This window comes from Pelobates fuscus, chromosome 3 (genome assembly GCF_036172605.1).
Source record: "Pelobates fuscus isolate aPelFus1 chromosome 3, aPelFus1.pri, whole genome shotgun sequence".
In the NCBI taxonomy this organism is placed as follows: domain Eukaryota; kingdom Metazoa; phylum Chordata; class Amphibia; order Anura; family Pelobatidae; genus Pelobates; species Pelobates fuscus.
In genome coordinates, this window is record NC_086319.1 from 175287492 (window position 1) to 175305319 (window position 17828).

The following is a 17828-nucleotide window of genomic DNA, read 5'->3' on the forward strand; positions in this document are numbered from 1 at the left end:
GGCCGCGAGGGATCCACTTCCTTTTGTAACACGACGCCCAGCAGTCGACGTCATGACGCCAACCCGGACCGACCTGTCACTCAATTGTCTGGAGACTAATCAGGACTCGTCGGAGGCGTGTCTACACTCCTGAGCCAGGGTATTTAACAGTGCTTCTTCCATTTGCTCATTGCCCTGTCGTGGTTCTAGCCTGTCTAGTCACCCAGCGCTCTTGTATTCCAGTATTCCTTTTGGTTCCGACCCGGCTTGTTTGTATTACTCTGCTTATCTCTATTACCCTTTGACCCGGCTTGTTCCTCGCTTACCTGTCTTCTCGTTCCCTCGACCTCGGCTTGTCTTTGACCATTCCCTATATCTCCGTACGTTAGTCCGGCCATTCTAAGGTCCGGTATACGTACCTTTCTACTGTCTGTACTCTGCGTGTTGGATCCCTGTCCCGATCCTGACACTTCTCCCCCCTCTCCCTCCCTTGTCTCTCTCTTCTCCCCCCCTCCCCCGTCAATTCCCCTCCTTGTCAATTTATTTCTCCCCTTTCTCCCCCCTGTCAATTTATCCCCCCTGTCAATTTCTTCCCCCCCAGTCAATTTCTTCCCCTCAGTCAATTTCTCCCCCCGTCAATTTCTTCCCCCCAGTCCATTTCTCCCCCCAGTCAATTTCTCACCCCCCCGTCAATTTCTTCCCCCCTAGTCAACTTCTTCCCCCCCCACAGTCAATTTCTTTCGCCCTCCCCCCCCCCCCCACCTCTGTTGTAGTGTGGCCGAGCCCTGTATGGTCCGCGGGTACAGGGAGCTTTTGTTTCCTGTACCCGGCCGGACTAAAAAGAAGGGCCGGGTACAGGATGCTCCCTGTACCCGCGGACCATACAGGGCTCGGCCACGCTACAGTGAGGGAGTGACAGGAGGGAGCGCTGAGCGCTTCCCTCCTGTCAGCCCCTCTCCTCATGCTGCGCCCGGGCGGTGCGCCCTCATAGACGCACCAGCCCGGGCAAAGCTGCAGCCGCCTTAGGCTCTCTACAGAGCGCTCGGGCGGCTGCAGCATGAGGGGGGCGGCGCCGGCCCTGCCTGTACCTTCCATAAAAGCCTCCATGCTTCCTGTGTTCCTACCTGTTACACCACAAACTAAACAGATTTAAAAAAAAAAAAACACAAAAAAGTATTCACTTTTTCTTCATATCTGTTCCTTTTGTCCATTTTTTTCTATTTCTTACTTTACCCTTTTTCTCTTCTTTTTTTCAATTTCTAATATCTTTTAAATTTCTTCTTTCTTTTAGTTTTTCTTGATATTGTAATTATGATTAGTGGTGAAAGTAACAATGTAATCATATAAATAAAACATAGAAACATAGAAACATAGAATGTGACGTACATACCCAGTCGCAGGGCGGCCAGGCTCCCTGGTGGGCTGGGGCCGGTCGCAGTTGCGACCCCTGCGACCGTGGTATGTACGCCAGTGGTGATGGCAGATAAGAACCATTCGGCCCATCTAGTCTGCCCAATTTTCTAAATACTTTCATTAGTCCCTGGCATTATCTTATAGTTAGGGTAGCCTTATGACTATCCCACGCATGCTTAAACTCCTTTACTGTGTTAACCTCTACCACTTCAGCTGGAAGGCTATTCCATGCATCCACTACCCTCTCAGTAAAGTAATACTTCCTGATATTATTTTTAAACCTTTGTCCCTCTAATTTAAGACTATGTCCTCTTGTTGTGGTAGTTTTTCTTCTTTTAAATATAGTCTCCTTCTTTACTGTGTTTATTCCCTTTATGTATTTAAATGTTTCTATCATATCCCCCCTGTCTCGTCTTTCCACCAAGCTATACATGTTAAGATCCTTTAACCTTTCCTGGTAAGTTTTATCCTGCAATCCATGGACCAGTTTAGTAGCCCTTCTTTGAACTCTCTCTAAGGTATCAATATCCTTCTGAAGATATGGTCTCCAGTACTGTGTACAGTACTCCAAGTGAGGTCTTACCAGTGTTCTGTACAATGGCATGAGCACTTCCCTCTTTCTACTGCTAATACCTCTCCCTATACAACCAAGCATTCTGCTAGCATTTCCTGCTGCTCTATTACATTGTCTGCCTACCTTTAAGTCCTCAGAAATAATCACCCCTAAATCCCTTTCCTCAGATGTTGAGGTTACTACTCTATCAAATATTCTGTACTCTGCCCTTGGGTTTTTACGTCCAAGATGCATTATCTTGCACTTATCCACATTAAATGTCAGTTGCCACAACTCTGACCATTTTTCTAGTTTACCTAAATCATTTGCCATTTGGCTTATCCCTCCTGGAACATCAACCCTGTTACATATCTTAGTATCATCCGCAAAAAGACACACCTTACCATCAAGACCTTCTGCAATATCACTAATAAAAATATTAAAGAGAATGGGTCCAAGTACAGATCCCTGAGGTACCCCACTGGTGACAAGCCCAAGCTTCGAATATACTCCATTGACTACAACCCTCTGTTGCCTGTCACTCAGCCACTGCCTTACCCATTCAACAATATTGGAATCCAAACTCAAAGATTACAGTTTATTGATAAGCCTTCCATGTGCAACAGTGTCAAAAGCCTTACTGAAATCTAGGTAAGCAATGTCTACTGCACCACCCTGATCTATAATTTTAGTTACCCAATCAAAAAAATCAATAAGATTAGTTTGGCATGATCTCCCTGAAGTAAACCCATGTTGTCTCTGATCTTGAAACCCATGTGTTTTTAGATGTTCAACAATCCTATCCTTTAACATGGTTTCCATCACTTTCCCCACTACTGAAGTAAGGCTTGCTAGCCTATAGTTGCCCGACTCCTCCCTATTACCTTTCTTGTGAATGGGCACAACATTCGCTAACTTCCAATCTTCTGGGACTACTCCTGTTAACAATGATTGGTTAAATAAATCTGTTAATGGTTTTGCTAGTACACCACTAAGCTCTATTAATAGCTTTGGGTGTATTTCATCAGGTCCCATTGACTTATTTGTCTTTACTTTTGACAGTTGAAATAGAACCTCTTCCTCTGTAAACTCACGTGTAATAAATGACTCATTTATCCTTTTTTTTAACAGAGGTCCCTTTCCTTCATTTTCAGCTGTAAATACCGAACAAAAATATTCATTGAGGCAGTCAGCTAGACCTTTATCCTCATCTACATACATTCCTTCTTTTGTTTTTAATCGAACTAATCCTTGTTTTACTTTTCTTTTCTCATTTATGTATCTAAAAAAAGTTTTGTCCCCCTTTTTTACTGACTGTGCTATTTTCTCTTCTGTGTGTGATTTGGAAGCTCTTATAACTTGCTTAGCCTCTTTCTGCCTAATCTTATAGGTCATTCTGTCTTCCTCACTCTGGGTTTTTTTATAATTACTAAATGCTAACTTTTTGTTTTTTACTATTTTGGCCACATCTGCGGAGTACCACAGTGGTTTCTTGAATTTTTTGCTTTTACTGACAAGCCTAATGCAATTTTCTGTTGCCTTCAGTAGTGCAGCTTTTAAATAATTTCTTTTGGACTCCATTTAAGTTGCTCCAGTCTGATAATGACTCCTTTACACATATTCTAATTTTAGAAAAGTCTGTTTTTCTAAAGTCTAAAACTTTTGTTTTTGTGTGGTGTGACTCAGTCACTGTTCTTATATTAAACCACACTGACTGATGATCACTGGATCCTAAACTTTCACCTACAGTAATATCTGATACCAAATCTCCATTTGTTAACACAAATGCATAAAATTACTTTACAATATCATTCCCCAATTTTGGTACCATTAGCAGTAAAATTAATGGTAAAATCATAAAATCAAATATATCTTAGCATAATAAAGTGTTACAGTGTGTTAGAATGCAATTTTAAAGTAGAATGATCCCACGAGGAAAGAACCCCCGGAGATTATAGGTGAGGGAGTCCCTAAGAATATCACATATATGTGTATTAAAACGTAACTTTTATTAATCACTCTAATAATAAATTAAAGAACCATGTTAGTGGTAGTGAAGCTTGTGGAGCAAAGAAACAAATATAGGATTGTGGGTTATGCTTTATAGACAGCTCAGATATAGGGCTTTGTCGCTCGCACCTGCACCCTTACACTACGTTTATTGCAGATTATACGTGGGCAAGACACTTCTGGGAAGATAGGAGTGATGTGTGTGGTACTTGGTATTTAGGCACTAGCCTATGGAATTTTCTGGCTCTGTACTCACTGCGGGTTTTATGCACAGTCCAAGAGCTCCTGATTTATTTATTCAACTCGCATTGTTCACTACCGAGAGAGCGGTCCTTAGCTGGAACCGATCTCTCCAGGGTCAGCATAGATTGTGGTATTTAGCCAGACATTTTAGCCACCCACGTATATGGCCAGGTTGTTCTAGGCTGCATTTCCGTGCCACACTTGTAGCAATCTAGAATCTGGGAAACTTGATCTCTAGATCAGCAGGGGAATAGTTTGTGCAACAGTGTATATAATTATTTGTAACTAAGCAGTATCAGCTATAGTATCGTTTGACTGGAGATAGTTGCAGTTCGAACCCTAACAGCTCTCATCTCAAGTGATCCGCTAGCCAGGGCACGGTTCACTGCGGGGGCTCCTTATACTGCTATTGTAGTTACTGGAGCTATATTTATTATGACACTCAGACGCATACTATACAGCAGTACAAGTGTAACCAACTAGCAACTATCTCTTTTATCCGCTAATGCTTCATAGTATCTGGTTTAGTTGGACACTCAGTTTTCACCCCTCTCTACTAAGGCTATGGACTTTCTGCAGGGGTATGCCGTTATGGTACACATCTGGTTATGATATGTTTCATTTGGCACCCATTTGACTAGGATATATATGCATTTGCTTAGCTAGCCTGTCCTTTTTTTTTTCTTTGCTCCACAAGCTTCACTACCACTAACATGGTTCTTTAATTTATTATTAGAGTGATTAATAAAAGTTACGTTTTAATACACATTTATGTGATATTCTTAGGGACTCCCTCACCTATGACCCCGGGGGTTCTTTCCTTGTGGGATCATTCTACTTTATAGTTAATACACAATTGTAAGGGTTACCCCCTGTTAGGGTGTCCCGGACACACTTTTGCTAGTTTCCCTTTGGAACACTAGCCTACCTAAACTTTTAGAATGCAGGGGGGCGTGGCCTGGCTGCTGATGGAGTAGGACGCACGCTTTCGGAGCTCCCAGGCCCTAACCCGCTAAAGCCCCTATAACAAAGCGTTAAACTCCCATACAACCACGCTGATGGTGAGAACTAAGAAGGGGGCCACTCCCGGCCCGGCGTTGCCCTCCTCGGGACACCCGACGGGACCTATGGACGATTTTCTTGCTACACCGCAACCGCTGGCCGGCGCACGAGGCCCAAACAATATGGCGCCTGCGTCCCCGGGTATGAGCAGCCACGATCCCTCCCCGCGGGGATCCCCCGCAAGAGACACACAAACAGATACTCTCACCCAGCTGTCCGCGGACATGGCGGCTATTGCGGCGAACATGCTCACGAGGGGAGACAAGGCTGAACTCATTGCGGAGCTTCGAGCAGCGGTACGTGAAGAAATCACGGCAGTGAGGCGGGACCTGGCGGTGCTGGAACAGAGAGTGGACGATTTGGAGGTACACAGCCTGCAGGCCACCCAACACCACCGGGCATCAGAGCTGGCAGCCACAAGGCAAGGCAATATCCTACTAGAGTTGAGACGCCAAGTAGAGGACCTTGATAACCGAGGCAGACGTAATAATATCCGCATCAGGGGCATGCCGGAATCTGAAGGTGAATCGCCACGTGAGCTGCTCGAAGGCCTATTTACCCAGATCCTGGGCGAGGCCGCACCGCCAGACTTTGGACTTGAGAGAGCTCACAGGGCGCTTAGGGCACCGCGCAGGGATGGTCAGCCGAGAGACCTGATCTGCTGTCTCCGGTCATTTCAGCTAAAGGAGGCCATTATGAGGTCGGCCCGCTCACAACGCTCACTCCGATACATGGACTCACCTATTGCACTGTACCAAGACCTATCCAACATCACCCTGGATGCGAGACGAGCCCTAAAGCCAATTACAAATGCGTTACAAGAGAAGAGGATTCACTATAAATGGGGATACCCGTTCAGCTTACAAGCGAGGATTGGAAATATATGGCACGTCTTGAGGTGGCCCACAGAAGTCCCACGCTTCCTGCACGCGCTGGGCCTACCGGACTTGCCTGTACCTAACTGGATTTTGGACTATCCGCCCGCAAGGCCTACGGGTCCGACTACACCAGCCGACATGCTCAGAAGGGGACCCATGCCGAGTACACCCCCCCAACGTAGAGGTGGCCCGGACGCGCCGGAGGAATAAGCTGCGATTGGGCCCCCGGGGACGCAGAACCCGCATCGACGAATGACCTGCACACCGTTTTCTTTTTTCCTACCGGCCAGGCCCGAGCAGTGGACAGCCCCTGACCTCCCACCGCATAGAGTGAAATGCAGAGGCCCAGAGACACCAGGACTGTACGCCAGGGGTATGTACTGTCTTTGTGCCCCCCCCCCCCCCTTCCCCCCCCTCCCTCACTGGGACCCTGAGATTCCCCGGGATCTTCCTAACCCGGGGGGGGCCGATGTTTTGGGGAGGGGTATGGGATGGGTAAGATAAGCATTCCGACATGTTTTAGCGGGTGGCTAGCAAGGGGTCTTGCAAACCCACAACAGGGGATACATTATCAGGTGGGGTGGGGGGTGTGAGACGATCAATGGGGGGATAGCCATGCCGGCCAAGGGGCCCCGCCCCGACGGGGGGATGGGATGTTTGCTGGACATTGCACCACCACCGGCCATGAGATAAGGGAAAGGGGGCCGAATATCACCCAGACTATGCTTATAAATTGACAGATGTGATCAGGCCTCGAGCCGCTGTTGGGGCCGGGGGTGGGAGGGGGGGGTGCGGGCGGGTGGAGGGGGAGGCCTGGCCACGCACCCGTGACGCGCCCGCGGCCGACCGGGCTCCAGCTGGGGGTCATACCCTGGCGGGCGCGGAGCCAGACGCGGTGCGGAACGATTGCGTCTCCGGGGGGACCATGTTGATTTGGCGGGCGGAGGAGATTTTTAGCCCATGCAACTGAATGTTATGTACATGTTTTACTTGGTTTTAGCCTAAGTTGATGTTTTTGTTCATTAGTCCTGTACGTTAGCTATCCAGTAGGGCAGGGAGACCCCCCCCGACTCTGTATGTTATATATCCACTCCAGGACACAGGGAGGTGGGCCCGGAAGTGCTTTAGCCCTCACAATCACGAAATTGGGGGATGCAGGGATCCCGGCAATTCCCACACAGGCTAGGCTCGGGACACCAAGGGTCCCCACCCGTTCTCAGCATATTACATGGCCGACACGGGGGTCCCGAGAGGGGGATTAGGGCCGCCATGGGTACCCCGCGATAGCCTAGATAGGGAGACTCGCCGGGCACTGACCCGACGGAAGACACACTCGGCGGGTTGGGAGCTGAGGGAGTCCACTACTGACTTCACCTACCAGAGAGGGCGACCGACACCATAGGTAGCCTCCCACGCACCCCACGCAACTGACCTATACTGTACATACTGGTCCGGGACTGGAAGGGGCTTCACCTTAGTACCCCCGACAATCTACACCCGACCAAGGTTCATTGTTGCCTTTTGTTCCCCGACTGACCTACTTACCTAGACGGTTGACCACACCTTCACCACATACCTCCCCACCCACCTTTCCCTCTCCCCGAATAGACCCGACTAGACCGACGAAGCTTTCCCTTACGATACCCCGCTGAGCCCGGGCGGGGGACTCTCGCGAAGAGACTATGGAGTCCTTTAAACCGGCGCTGCTTAAGCTCTGGTCCCACAATGTTAGGGGTCTTAACCTCCCTGAGAAACGAGCTCAATTGCTGCGCAGGTTATGGGCCGACAAGGTGTCCATAGCGTTCCTGCAGGAGACGCATTTCCGCGGTTCTTCCGCGCCAAAACTGGAAAATAGACGCTTTCCACAGGGTTACTTTGCCAACCACCCAGACATGAAGAAGGTGGGTGTGGCGATTTTATTCGCCCACTCGGTACATTTCCAACACAAGGCTACTCTCATTGACCCGGGGGGTCGATACATCTTCCTTAAAGGCTCCATTGGAGACGTTCCCCACACGTTCGCGTGCATCTATAGCCCCAACAGGCAACAACACACATTCATAGCCAAGACACTGATTAAACTGGACAGGTTCAAGGAAGGCCTCGTGGTGCTGGCAGGGGACCTTAATGTCCCTCTTGACCCGCGCATGGACTCCTCTCGGGGAGCTAGTACGGTCCCGGAACACTGCCTTAGATCGATCAGACGTTCCCTGACCAAGGCTGGGTTAGTGGACTGCTGGAGGGCGGCGCACCCGGAGGACAAAGATTTTTCTTACTATTCCCCGATGCACAAACAATACAGCAGGATAGATTACATATTCATGCCCCAGGGTAGCCTGCCTCTTCTCCGGGAGGCTAATATAGGACTTATTTATCAGTCAGACCACGCACCAGTCACGGTGGAAATAAAATCTCCACTGCTCAAACCCATGGAACGCCAATGGAGGCTCAATGAGTCCCTGCTGGACGACCTAGGGACCTGCACCATAGCCCGTCAGACTATCAGGAACTACTTTGAGGAAAATGACACAGTAGACATGTCCCCCCTGACACTGTGGGAGGCCCATAAATGCGTAGTCCGAGGGCACTTCATTTCCGTGTGCACACAGCGCAGGAAAGACAGGGCACGCGAGCTTACAGACCTCACGAAACAGATAGCAGACTTAGAAAACTCACATAAGCACACACTAGACGACAACATACATTTACGGCTCACAGAAGCCCGCAGAGCACTCACGAACCACCTTTCCCAGGGCCTGCTGCACACCATGCGAAAATCCGCCAGGTTCTTCTATGAGCACTCCAACAAAAGCGGCAAACTCCTGGCGAAGATGCTCCAGGAAAAGCGTAGATCCCAACACATACACAAAATCCATACACCAAACGGGCGAACTACGGGGATGCCTGAGGGCATTCTGGACGCTTTCAGGTCCTATTATGCGGACCTGTACAACCAATCCCAGACCCAACAGGGAGCTGCTGCACAGACCCATTACCGACGAGTAACGGACTATCTAGCTCACCATGTAACACGTAAACTCACACCGGCACTCGCGGAGGAGCTGGACAACCCCCTCACCCTTGAAGAACTAGCGACTGCAATGAAACGTTCGAAACCACACCGAGCACCGGGTCCAGACGGCCTCCCCCTGACTTACTTACGGACGTTCCAAGAGGAGCTCCTACCGAGACTTCTGACTGGCCTAAACGCCCTGCGGGAAGGGGGTGCGTTCCCCACGGACACCCTAGCGGCTGTAGTCACGGTGATCCCCAAGGAAGGGAAAGACCCGAGCAATTGTGCCAGCTATAGGCCGATCTCACTGCTTAACGCAGATCTAAAATTGTTCACGAAGGCCCTTTCCCTGAGGATATCCCGGTTACTGCCCGACCTGATCCACCCGGATCAGGTCGGCTTCATTCCAGGCAGGGAAGCACGAGACGACACCATCCGAGCGCTAAACATAATTCATAACGCACGGGCCGGAAAGCGAGACGCCGTCCTCCTCTCGACGGACGCCGAAAAGGCGTTTGATCGGGTGGATTGGACATACCTGAAGGAAACGCTGCATCACATGGGCTTTGGTCCATATATGCGCATGTGGATCTCGGCCCTGTACACCACTCCGACTGCCCGGATACGGATAAACGGAGCCCTCACGCGGTCTTTCCCGATATGTAATGGAACGCGACAAGGCTGTCCCCTGTCCCCCCTCCTGTTTGCCCTCACCCTGGAACCATTCCTGGAGGCGGTCAGACGGGACGGGGGTATAACGGGGGTTCGCATGGGCACAGAGGAACATCGGGTAGCGGCATACGCCGACGACATGTTGTTCTTTTTGGAACAACCTCTGGTCTCCGTGCCCAACCTACTAAAGGCTTTTGACGAATACCGCCAGGTGTCAAACCTGAAATTGAACCTTGACAAGTCGGAGGCGATGCCGATAATGAAGGACGAAGGCGAAGCCCACAGACTAGGCAACCAGTTTGCCTTCTCGTGGTGCACGGAGAAGATACGGTACCTCGGTACCTGGCTACCGAAAGACCTTTCACAAACGTACCAACTGAATTTCCTGCCCCTCCTCCGGAACATACAATCAGACCTCCACCGCTGGACGGCTTACTATATCACCTGGTTCGGGAGGATTAACGCGATCAAGATGAACGTGTTGCCACGGTTGCTGTATCTCTTTGCCACCCTGCCACTTTTAATCCCACAATCATTCTTTAAATCGCTAGATACAGCGATCCGTGGGTTCATCTGGAATCATAGACCCTCGCGGGTCCGCAAGTCGACGATGGAGAGACCTAAACAATCCGGGGGACTGGGACTGCCCTCGGCGTCCACTTACTATAAAGCCACACACTTGCACAGGCTCACAGACTGGCATGTAGACAAGAGCCCAAAGCGCTGGGTGGCTACGGAACTGCAGCAAACAGGAGGTACAATCCCCTCGAGACTGTGGTTGGGGGGTACCACGTTCGCAGAACTGCGGACGGGCAACCCCATGATAGACGCGACGCTCAATGTCTGGTGCAAGGTTCGTTACACCCATCGGCTCACTACATCACCGAACCCGTTGACCCCGATCGCATGCAACCCAAATCTAGCAGGGGGACTCCACCCGACGGCACTGCGGAACTTTCATCAGGCGAACTGGATATACCTAGATCAGTGGTGCTCGAGGGGGCGACTCCGTCCCCTCGAGGACCTGCTCGGAGACACACGGCCCACACAATTAGACATCTTTCGGTACCACCAGGTGCAATCGTATGTCACCAGCTTAGCTGGAAAAGACCACCTTCATAGGCAACTGACGGATTTTGAAAAAATATGCACAAAAAGAGGTCACATAGACCATGGGGTGTCGCGCATGTGCGACTCTCTGAGAGAGGCCCAAGACTCCTACCCACTGGGATACAAGAGCAAGTGGGAAAGAGAGACAGGTACACAACTCTCGGACCAGGAATGGGACAAAATAGTCCGCTTAACCCACAAGTGCTCGATCAGCTCAAAGATCCAAGAGACTGGATATAAGCTATTATCGCACTGGTATCGGACTCCGGACACCCTTAGGCACTTCGGTGGAGCTGGTGCGGGTGACTGCTGGAGGTGCGGCACGGCCCTGGGAACGAATCTGCACATCTGGTGGTCTTGTCCACGCATAGTAACATACTGGCAGATGATAAACACGAAAATTAGAGAAGTCACAGGCGATCCCATCCCTCTACAACCCATGACAATGCTTCTACATCACACTCCCATACCCACGCAGAAATATAAACACTCTCTCACCATACATCTGTTGAATGCAGCGAAAGCATTGATTCCCCTACATTGGAAACGCACAACGACACCCTCGTTTAGACAATGGGTGGACAAGGTGGAGAGCGTCTATGATATGGAGATACTGACAGCCTCTCTGCAGGGACGCTCAGATAAGTGCGCATTGCAATGGTACCCCTGGCGACTTTACATCTCCAGGGGAATCGCGTAAAATCCCCGGGATAGGCAGAGAGCCGGAATGGCTACCCGAACTGCGCAGTTTGGTCGGACTATACCCAGCGCTAAGGAAATAAAGTAGCTAAATAGCCGGAGGAGACCTCACCCGGGTTCTAGACTTCCCCCCCCCCCCTTCTTTTCTCCCCCCTGTACCGACTATGCTCGCCCCCTCCCCCCTCTTCCCCTCCACCAACCCTTAACTTGACGGACCTTTCATACTACTAGACGCCAGAGGAATCTGGCCCCCTAACTGACTGTACTTCACTCTGACGGACAGGTAACTTTATTCGCACTTAGGTGTTCAAAACCGAGACCCGGACCACACGACATGATACGGAACAAAACCTCTTTGAGGGGACCTAGAAGTCAAGGGAAGCTAGCCAGACGGACATAGACGTGATAGTAGGCCACCACCTAGACACAAACCCATGGACAGCCATGGCCCACCAGACATGACCGATACCCCTGAAAGGACACTCCACCGAGCAGGGTAACACATGGGGCTGCTCAAACCATAAGTAAGACGCCCAGGGGACACACTGTTCCAATAACTACACACAGCAACGGAATCTGGTCCCGTTTGGACCACCCGTGCACACAAAGAGTACACATACCCTGACACGACGTAGGTTCTGGGGTAGTAAGGAGTTAACCCCGAAATGGAAACACTAGAAATCTATTGTTAATAAGTGGGGATCTGGGAATGGGAACTGCCGACCACAGAGTCGCCCGAATAAACCCAAGCAAACCAAGGGGGAAGCAAACGAGTGTTCTGGCCAAAGCCAATTCTGTTACCTAAGCTTCCCAGAAATCGGCATCCTATTTCGGCACCTCAAAAGTTTAACTGTTATTATGCTGTAAAAGGATCAATCTACATTTCCGTGTGACTTATGTGAAATTGCTGTTTTTGTTACCGGTGAAACCTTACCGATAAAATATGATTGACACAAAAAAAAAAAAAAAAAAAAAAAAAAAAAAAGAAGCTATCGCTCAAAGGAGCTGTGACAACTTGTTAGCATGTTCCCAGCCTGTAAACATACTGTATGTCCCTTCTTCTTTATTCTGTACCCATTTCAATGCTTGCTTCAATAAAGAAAGATTGACATAAAAAAAACTTTTAGAATGCAATTTTACAGACAAAATTCAATAATTATAAAGGTATGAGAAGCCAGAGTAGAACGTAATGTCCTATAAAGTGAAAATATACTCCCTCTGGCAAACGCCTAAAAATACTTCATATATGAAAATTAAATAGATCCTTGAAAATTGCACCTAGATAAAAGTTTAGTGATTAGATTAAATAAAAGTAGGAAAACTGCTTAAATCAATATTTATTGCAAACTAAAATTACACAGTAGATACAGTAAATGGATCCCACCAATATTACATATATAGTCCTTAACCCCTAATGCTGGCAGTGATATAAAAACGGTGTCATTATAAATTGCGCAGCAGTGGTTGTGAAAAATAGGCATGTCAGAAGCTACTTGATGTGAGAAGTAAGCAAGCCTAGCAAATCATGATACAGGCTGGAAAAATCGCACTTGTACTTGGAAACAATCAGTACAGATACAGACCGACATAACTAAGAATAAACCATCATTTTAAATACAAAACATTCACATTTATTGTAAAAATAGATTGCAGAGCTGTCTTATTATTACACTGGGGACATGCCTGACCTGCTCTAATTAGTTCAGGTTGTATTAAATGTTTGTATTTTTTATCACTTACTAATGAATGTAAAAGCTCGGCACACTGTTTATACTATTACAGTGGGACCTCGGTTTACAAATTTAATGCGTTCTCCGGGACGTTTCTTATTGCGAAACATTTGTAAACTGAAACGCGGTTTCCCATAGGAATGCATTGAAAACCAATTAATCCGTTCTGGAGGTCAGAAAAAAAGTCAAAATCAGCTGGCATGGAAACCAACCCACAATGCAGAACACACAATAAAAGGCATGCAAACGACGAAGCTCAGCTCCCTACCTTTCCACAGCTTGAGAAATGCACCAAAAAGTCCCAAAACAACTGGAAACAATTTCCAGAATGGCTCCAAAACACGATGCAAAAGCCGCTCCAACACCTCCACACTCGATGCCACGTGCTACCCACAAGCTCCAGCATGCAGGGGGCGGTGCTATAAACCTCCCAGGTGCAATGCATCCTGGTGAAACTTGCTTTGTATTGCGAAAAAATTGTTGTAAACCGAGGCATTATTTTAAATGGATTTTCATTTGTAAACCAAAAATAATGTTAACCGAGGCGTTTGTAAACCGAGGTCCCACTGTATACTATTTGCATCTTTCAGGTAACATTATAATAGACATGATTTGCCATTATACCTAAGTATGTACTTTGGTATGAATCTTGTGTACTAAATTAATCGTATGTATGTTTCTCTCATTTTAAGCCTTGTCAGAGCCAGCTAAACATGTGACAGGATCAGTAGGAGATAGTGTGACCCTACCCTGCCAATACTCTGTAACTGGAGGAACCACCACCATGTGCTGGGGATATGGAACCTGCCCATCTTCCAAATGTAACAATGCGATCATCTGGACCGATGGCCAGAAAGTGACCTGGAGTAAATCTGAGAGATACCAGTTACTGGGGGACATAACACAGGGGAATGTGTCCATGACTATCAGCGGGATAACTACTAGTGATGCCGGAACATACTGCTGCCGTGTGGAGATCCCAGGATGGTTCAATGATATAAGCAAGGGGATAACAGTGGAGATACAGGAAGGTAATTAATAATATTATTTACTTGTGTGAGTATACATATTTTCTTTAATAGTCATATGTAGACATGTTTCTGTATATGAAGTAAATAAGAAAAAAATTATAACTCATTATAAAAAAGTACACTTGTCTCTCTGTGCACCTTACTCATGGTCAGTGGACAGAGGGTTAATAACACTGACAAAACTGTCACAATGATCTTTGGAACAGTACCAAAATTACATAAATTACACGATTCCCACCTATCCATCAAAACAAATTTAAATGGCACACTGACCGCAGTCCACTCTTTCAAATACTTAGGTATGATGTTAGACCCCAATCTATCTTTTGGCCTGCACATAGAAAAGCTTGCATCTAAACTTTATCCAAAACTAAGTGCCCTGTACAGAAACAAATCCTGCCTAAGCCCTACAGTAAAGGAAAAGATTGTACAGCAAATGCTGATGCCAATCATTGATTATGGGGATGTAGTATATGCATCTGCATCGCAATCCCACATTAATAAACTCAACACATTGTATAACTCGTTCTGCCGATTTGTGCTACAATGTAATTACAGGACCCACCATTGTGATATGTTAAAATAACTAAACTGTCTGTCGCTGGAATCCAGACGCACCCTTCATCTTTCCATCCTTGTGTTTAAGAGCTTTTCTGGGAAACTCCCACCCTACCTGAACACAATGCTTCCTATAACCTCCGATCCAGTACCAACACTTTACTTAGTCTACCTCAATACAATAAGAAAGCAGCCCGATCCTCCTTCTCCTACAGAGCATCGCAATTGTGGAACGACCTCCCGCACAATTTAAAATCTTCCCTAAGCCTAAAGTCCTTTAAGAGATCCCTCTCTACATACCTCAAAACAGAATGCACCTGTCATGGTTGATTATATATTTCCTACCTGTTCTATGTTACATTTTGTATATATTGTATATTAATATTGTTTTTGTATTTTATTGTACCCTAATTGTAACAATGCAATGATTTGTTGACCCAGGACATACTTGAAAACGAGATAAATCTCAATGTATCCTTCCTGGTAAAATATTTTATAAATAATAATAACAGAGAAGGTGTTCGGTTGTACTGACAACCCACTTCCAAGTACTTTCACTTTGTCCCTCTCTGAGTAAAATGGGATGGGCTGTCTAGGCTGACAAATTATTTGATTTGCAGTGTACTTCATGGCCACTGATTGTGCTATGCAAGTAACAATACAGTTTGTGGCAGTTTACTGAGTGTGGCAGGTCTTTTTTTAACTGTTCGTAGGAAAAACTTTTTCAGAATAGTAGGGTGTTCAGTCCACTGTGCAGTAGCGATAATGTTGCAAGCAGGGTGATGCATCATGGAAGAACCAGTTTTTTATTCTTTAACTGTGTGATGTACAAAGTGTGTAAGCATTGTGCAGGGAACTGTGCGAAGTGTAATGTGTTTTTTAAGTTAAACAATAATAATAATAATAATAATAATAATGTTACAGCAGCAGCAAATCCATTACACAGCAATCCCTTTTTTCAACACAAACTATTTTGGCTGCATAAAATTGTTTTAGTTTACACAATACACATTTATATCCCCATTTATATTAAAGGACCACTATGGGCACCCAGACCACTTCAGCTCAATGAATTGGTCTGGGTGCCAGGTCCAGCTAGGGTTAACCCTGCCTGCTGTAAACATAGCAGTTTCAGAGAAACTGCTATGTTTACATATGGGAAATCCAGCCTCTAGTGGCTGTCTCATTGACAGCCGCTAGAGGTGCTTCCGCGATTATCACTGTGATTTTCACAGTGAGAAGACGCCAGCGTCCTTAGGAAAGCATTGCGAATGCTTTCCTATGGACTGACTGACTGCGCGCGTGGCTCTTGCCTCGCATGCGCATTCAGGCGATGACGTCGGAAGGAGGAGGAGAGTCCCCAGCGCCGAGGGAGTCCGGCGCTGGAGAAAGGTAAGATTTTAACCCCTTCCTTCCCATAGAGCCTGGCGAGAGGGGGGCCCTGAGGGTGAGGGGGACCTATTAACACTATAGTGCCAGGAACAAGAGTTTGCTTTCTTTGCACTATAGTGGTCCTTTAATAATAAAACAAAACCCATCCATCATCAATGGTACATCCCAATGCCAAGAAAAAAGGGAAGGAGTGTATTGTTGCTCAAACCACCATCAGCAGTATTGCTATGGCCTCTCATCATTGTAACACCTACTGCTGACACCACCACTACCACAGTTTCCACCAGCACCAGAAGTACGACCACTATAAGTAGTAGTATTCAGCCTTAGCATCTGATTCACAACCAACAAGGCAAATGGTTTTCCTCTGCATTTTTATGCTGCATTTGGTGGCTCCAAGGTAGCAGAAGTACTGTAATTGCAGCAGCAATTGGTCAGCTAGGCCCACAAGTAGTAGCAGTGTGTTTGTAAAGCATGCAGGGCTTCCCCAAACACAGACTGAGCAGCAGCTGCAACAGGACTAGTACAACTAGAACCTCCAAGAAAACTTATCCTAGTCCCCCTAGCAGGAAATGAATGAAAAAAGAGAGCAGCATGTCCAAGCAGAATGTGGCACCAATCATGTACTAAGAGGCTGTTTTATGATTTCCCTCCCAAGAAGAAGGCAATTGTAAACCAAGTGCTTATGTAGAGGCTAGTATTGTGACACCTTCTACTGACACCAATAATAATCCACCCACCTCCTCAGCAGCCGTAAGGTAAAAGGGCCAAGCTAATGTATTGCACCGAGGTAACATTTTGTATCACTTTTGAGTGCCTCCAAAAAGAGCAAATGTTTTTTATCCCACAATTAAGGACAGATATAGTAATCTAATTTTGACAGCTCATAAATGGCACAGCAAAAATGCCTGACGTTGGCTAGGCATTTTATTGTAGTCATGTTAGCATTACAATGCACTTATAGGTGCCTTTTCCTGCCATTTTGGCTCATCCGAATAGTTTTACCAAATCGTTTGTGTGGCGAAATCAACCTCGCCACTGGGCATTGGAGAAGCCTGTTTGCCCGCCTCCCGCCTGCTGACTATGGCCCCTGGTCAGATTTGGCCCTTTAAATACAGTATTTGGGCATATTGTATTTTATTATGCTGCTGCTGGCCCTTTCAGAACCATCTGGGGACATACTGTGAGTTTTGGGAACAATGCCCCTTTAAGACTATGGCCCCTGGAAGATATTGCCTGTTAACGACTATTTTAGCAGATTGAATTTGAAATTGTATTGGAGCAGTACTACAGCTTTAAATTGGCACTTCGGATGAAGCCGAAGTAGTCGAAGTGGCCGCCATTCGACAAACGAACACGTGGCGGCAGCCATCTTTGTTCATTCGAACGAGGTCAGCGGTATGTGTAGCCAAATCCATGGAACTGAAATCGGCTACACATTTCAACGAACACCGCTGACTCTTACCTTCTCCTACACTCCCTTTT

At 47.2% G+C, this 17828-nt stretch overlaps 1 protein-coding gene across 1 annotated transcript in view; it reads left to right on the plus strand.

The window, feature by feature from the left end:
- Positions 1 to 17828, plus strand: part of LOC134602650 (hepatitis A virus cellular receptor 1 homolog) — a 144185-nt gene that overhangs the window by 18341 nt on the left and 108016 nt on the right. The window contains exon 2 of the mRNA XM_063447754.1: positions 14055 to 14393. Within this exon, the coding sequence (XP_063303824.1) occupies positions 14055 to 14393 (339 nt within the window). The remainder of the gene's footprint in view (positions 1 to 14054; positions 14394 to 17828) is intronic.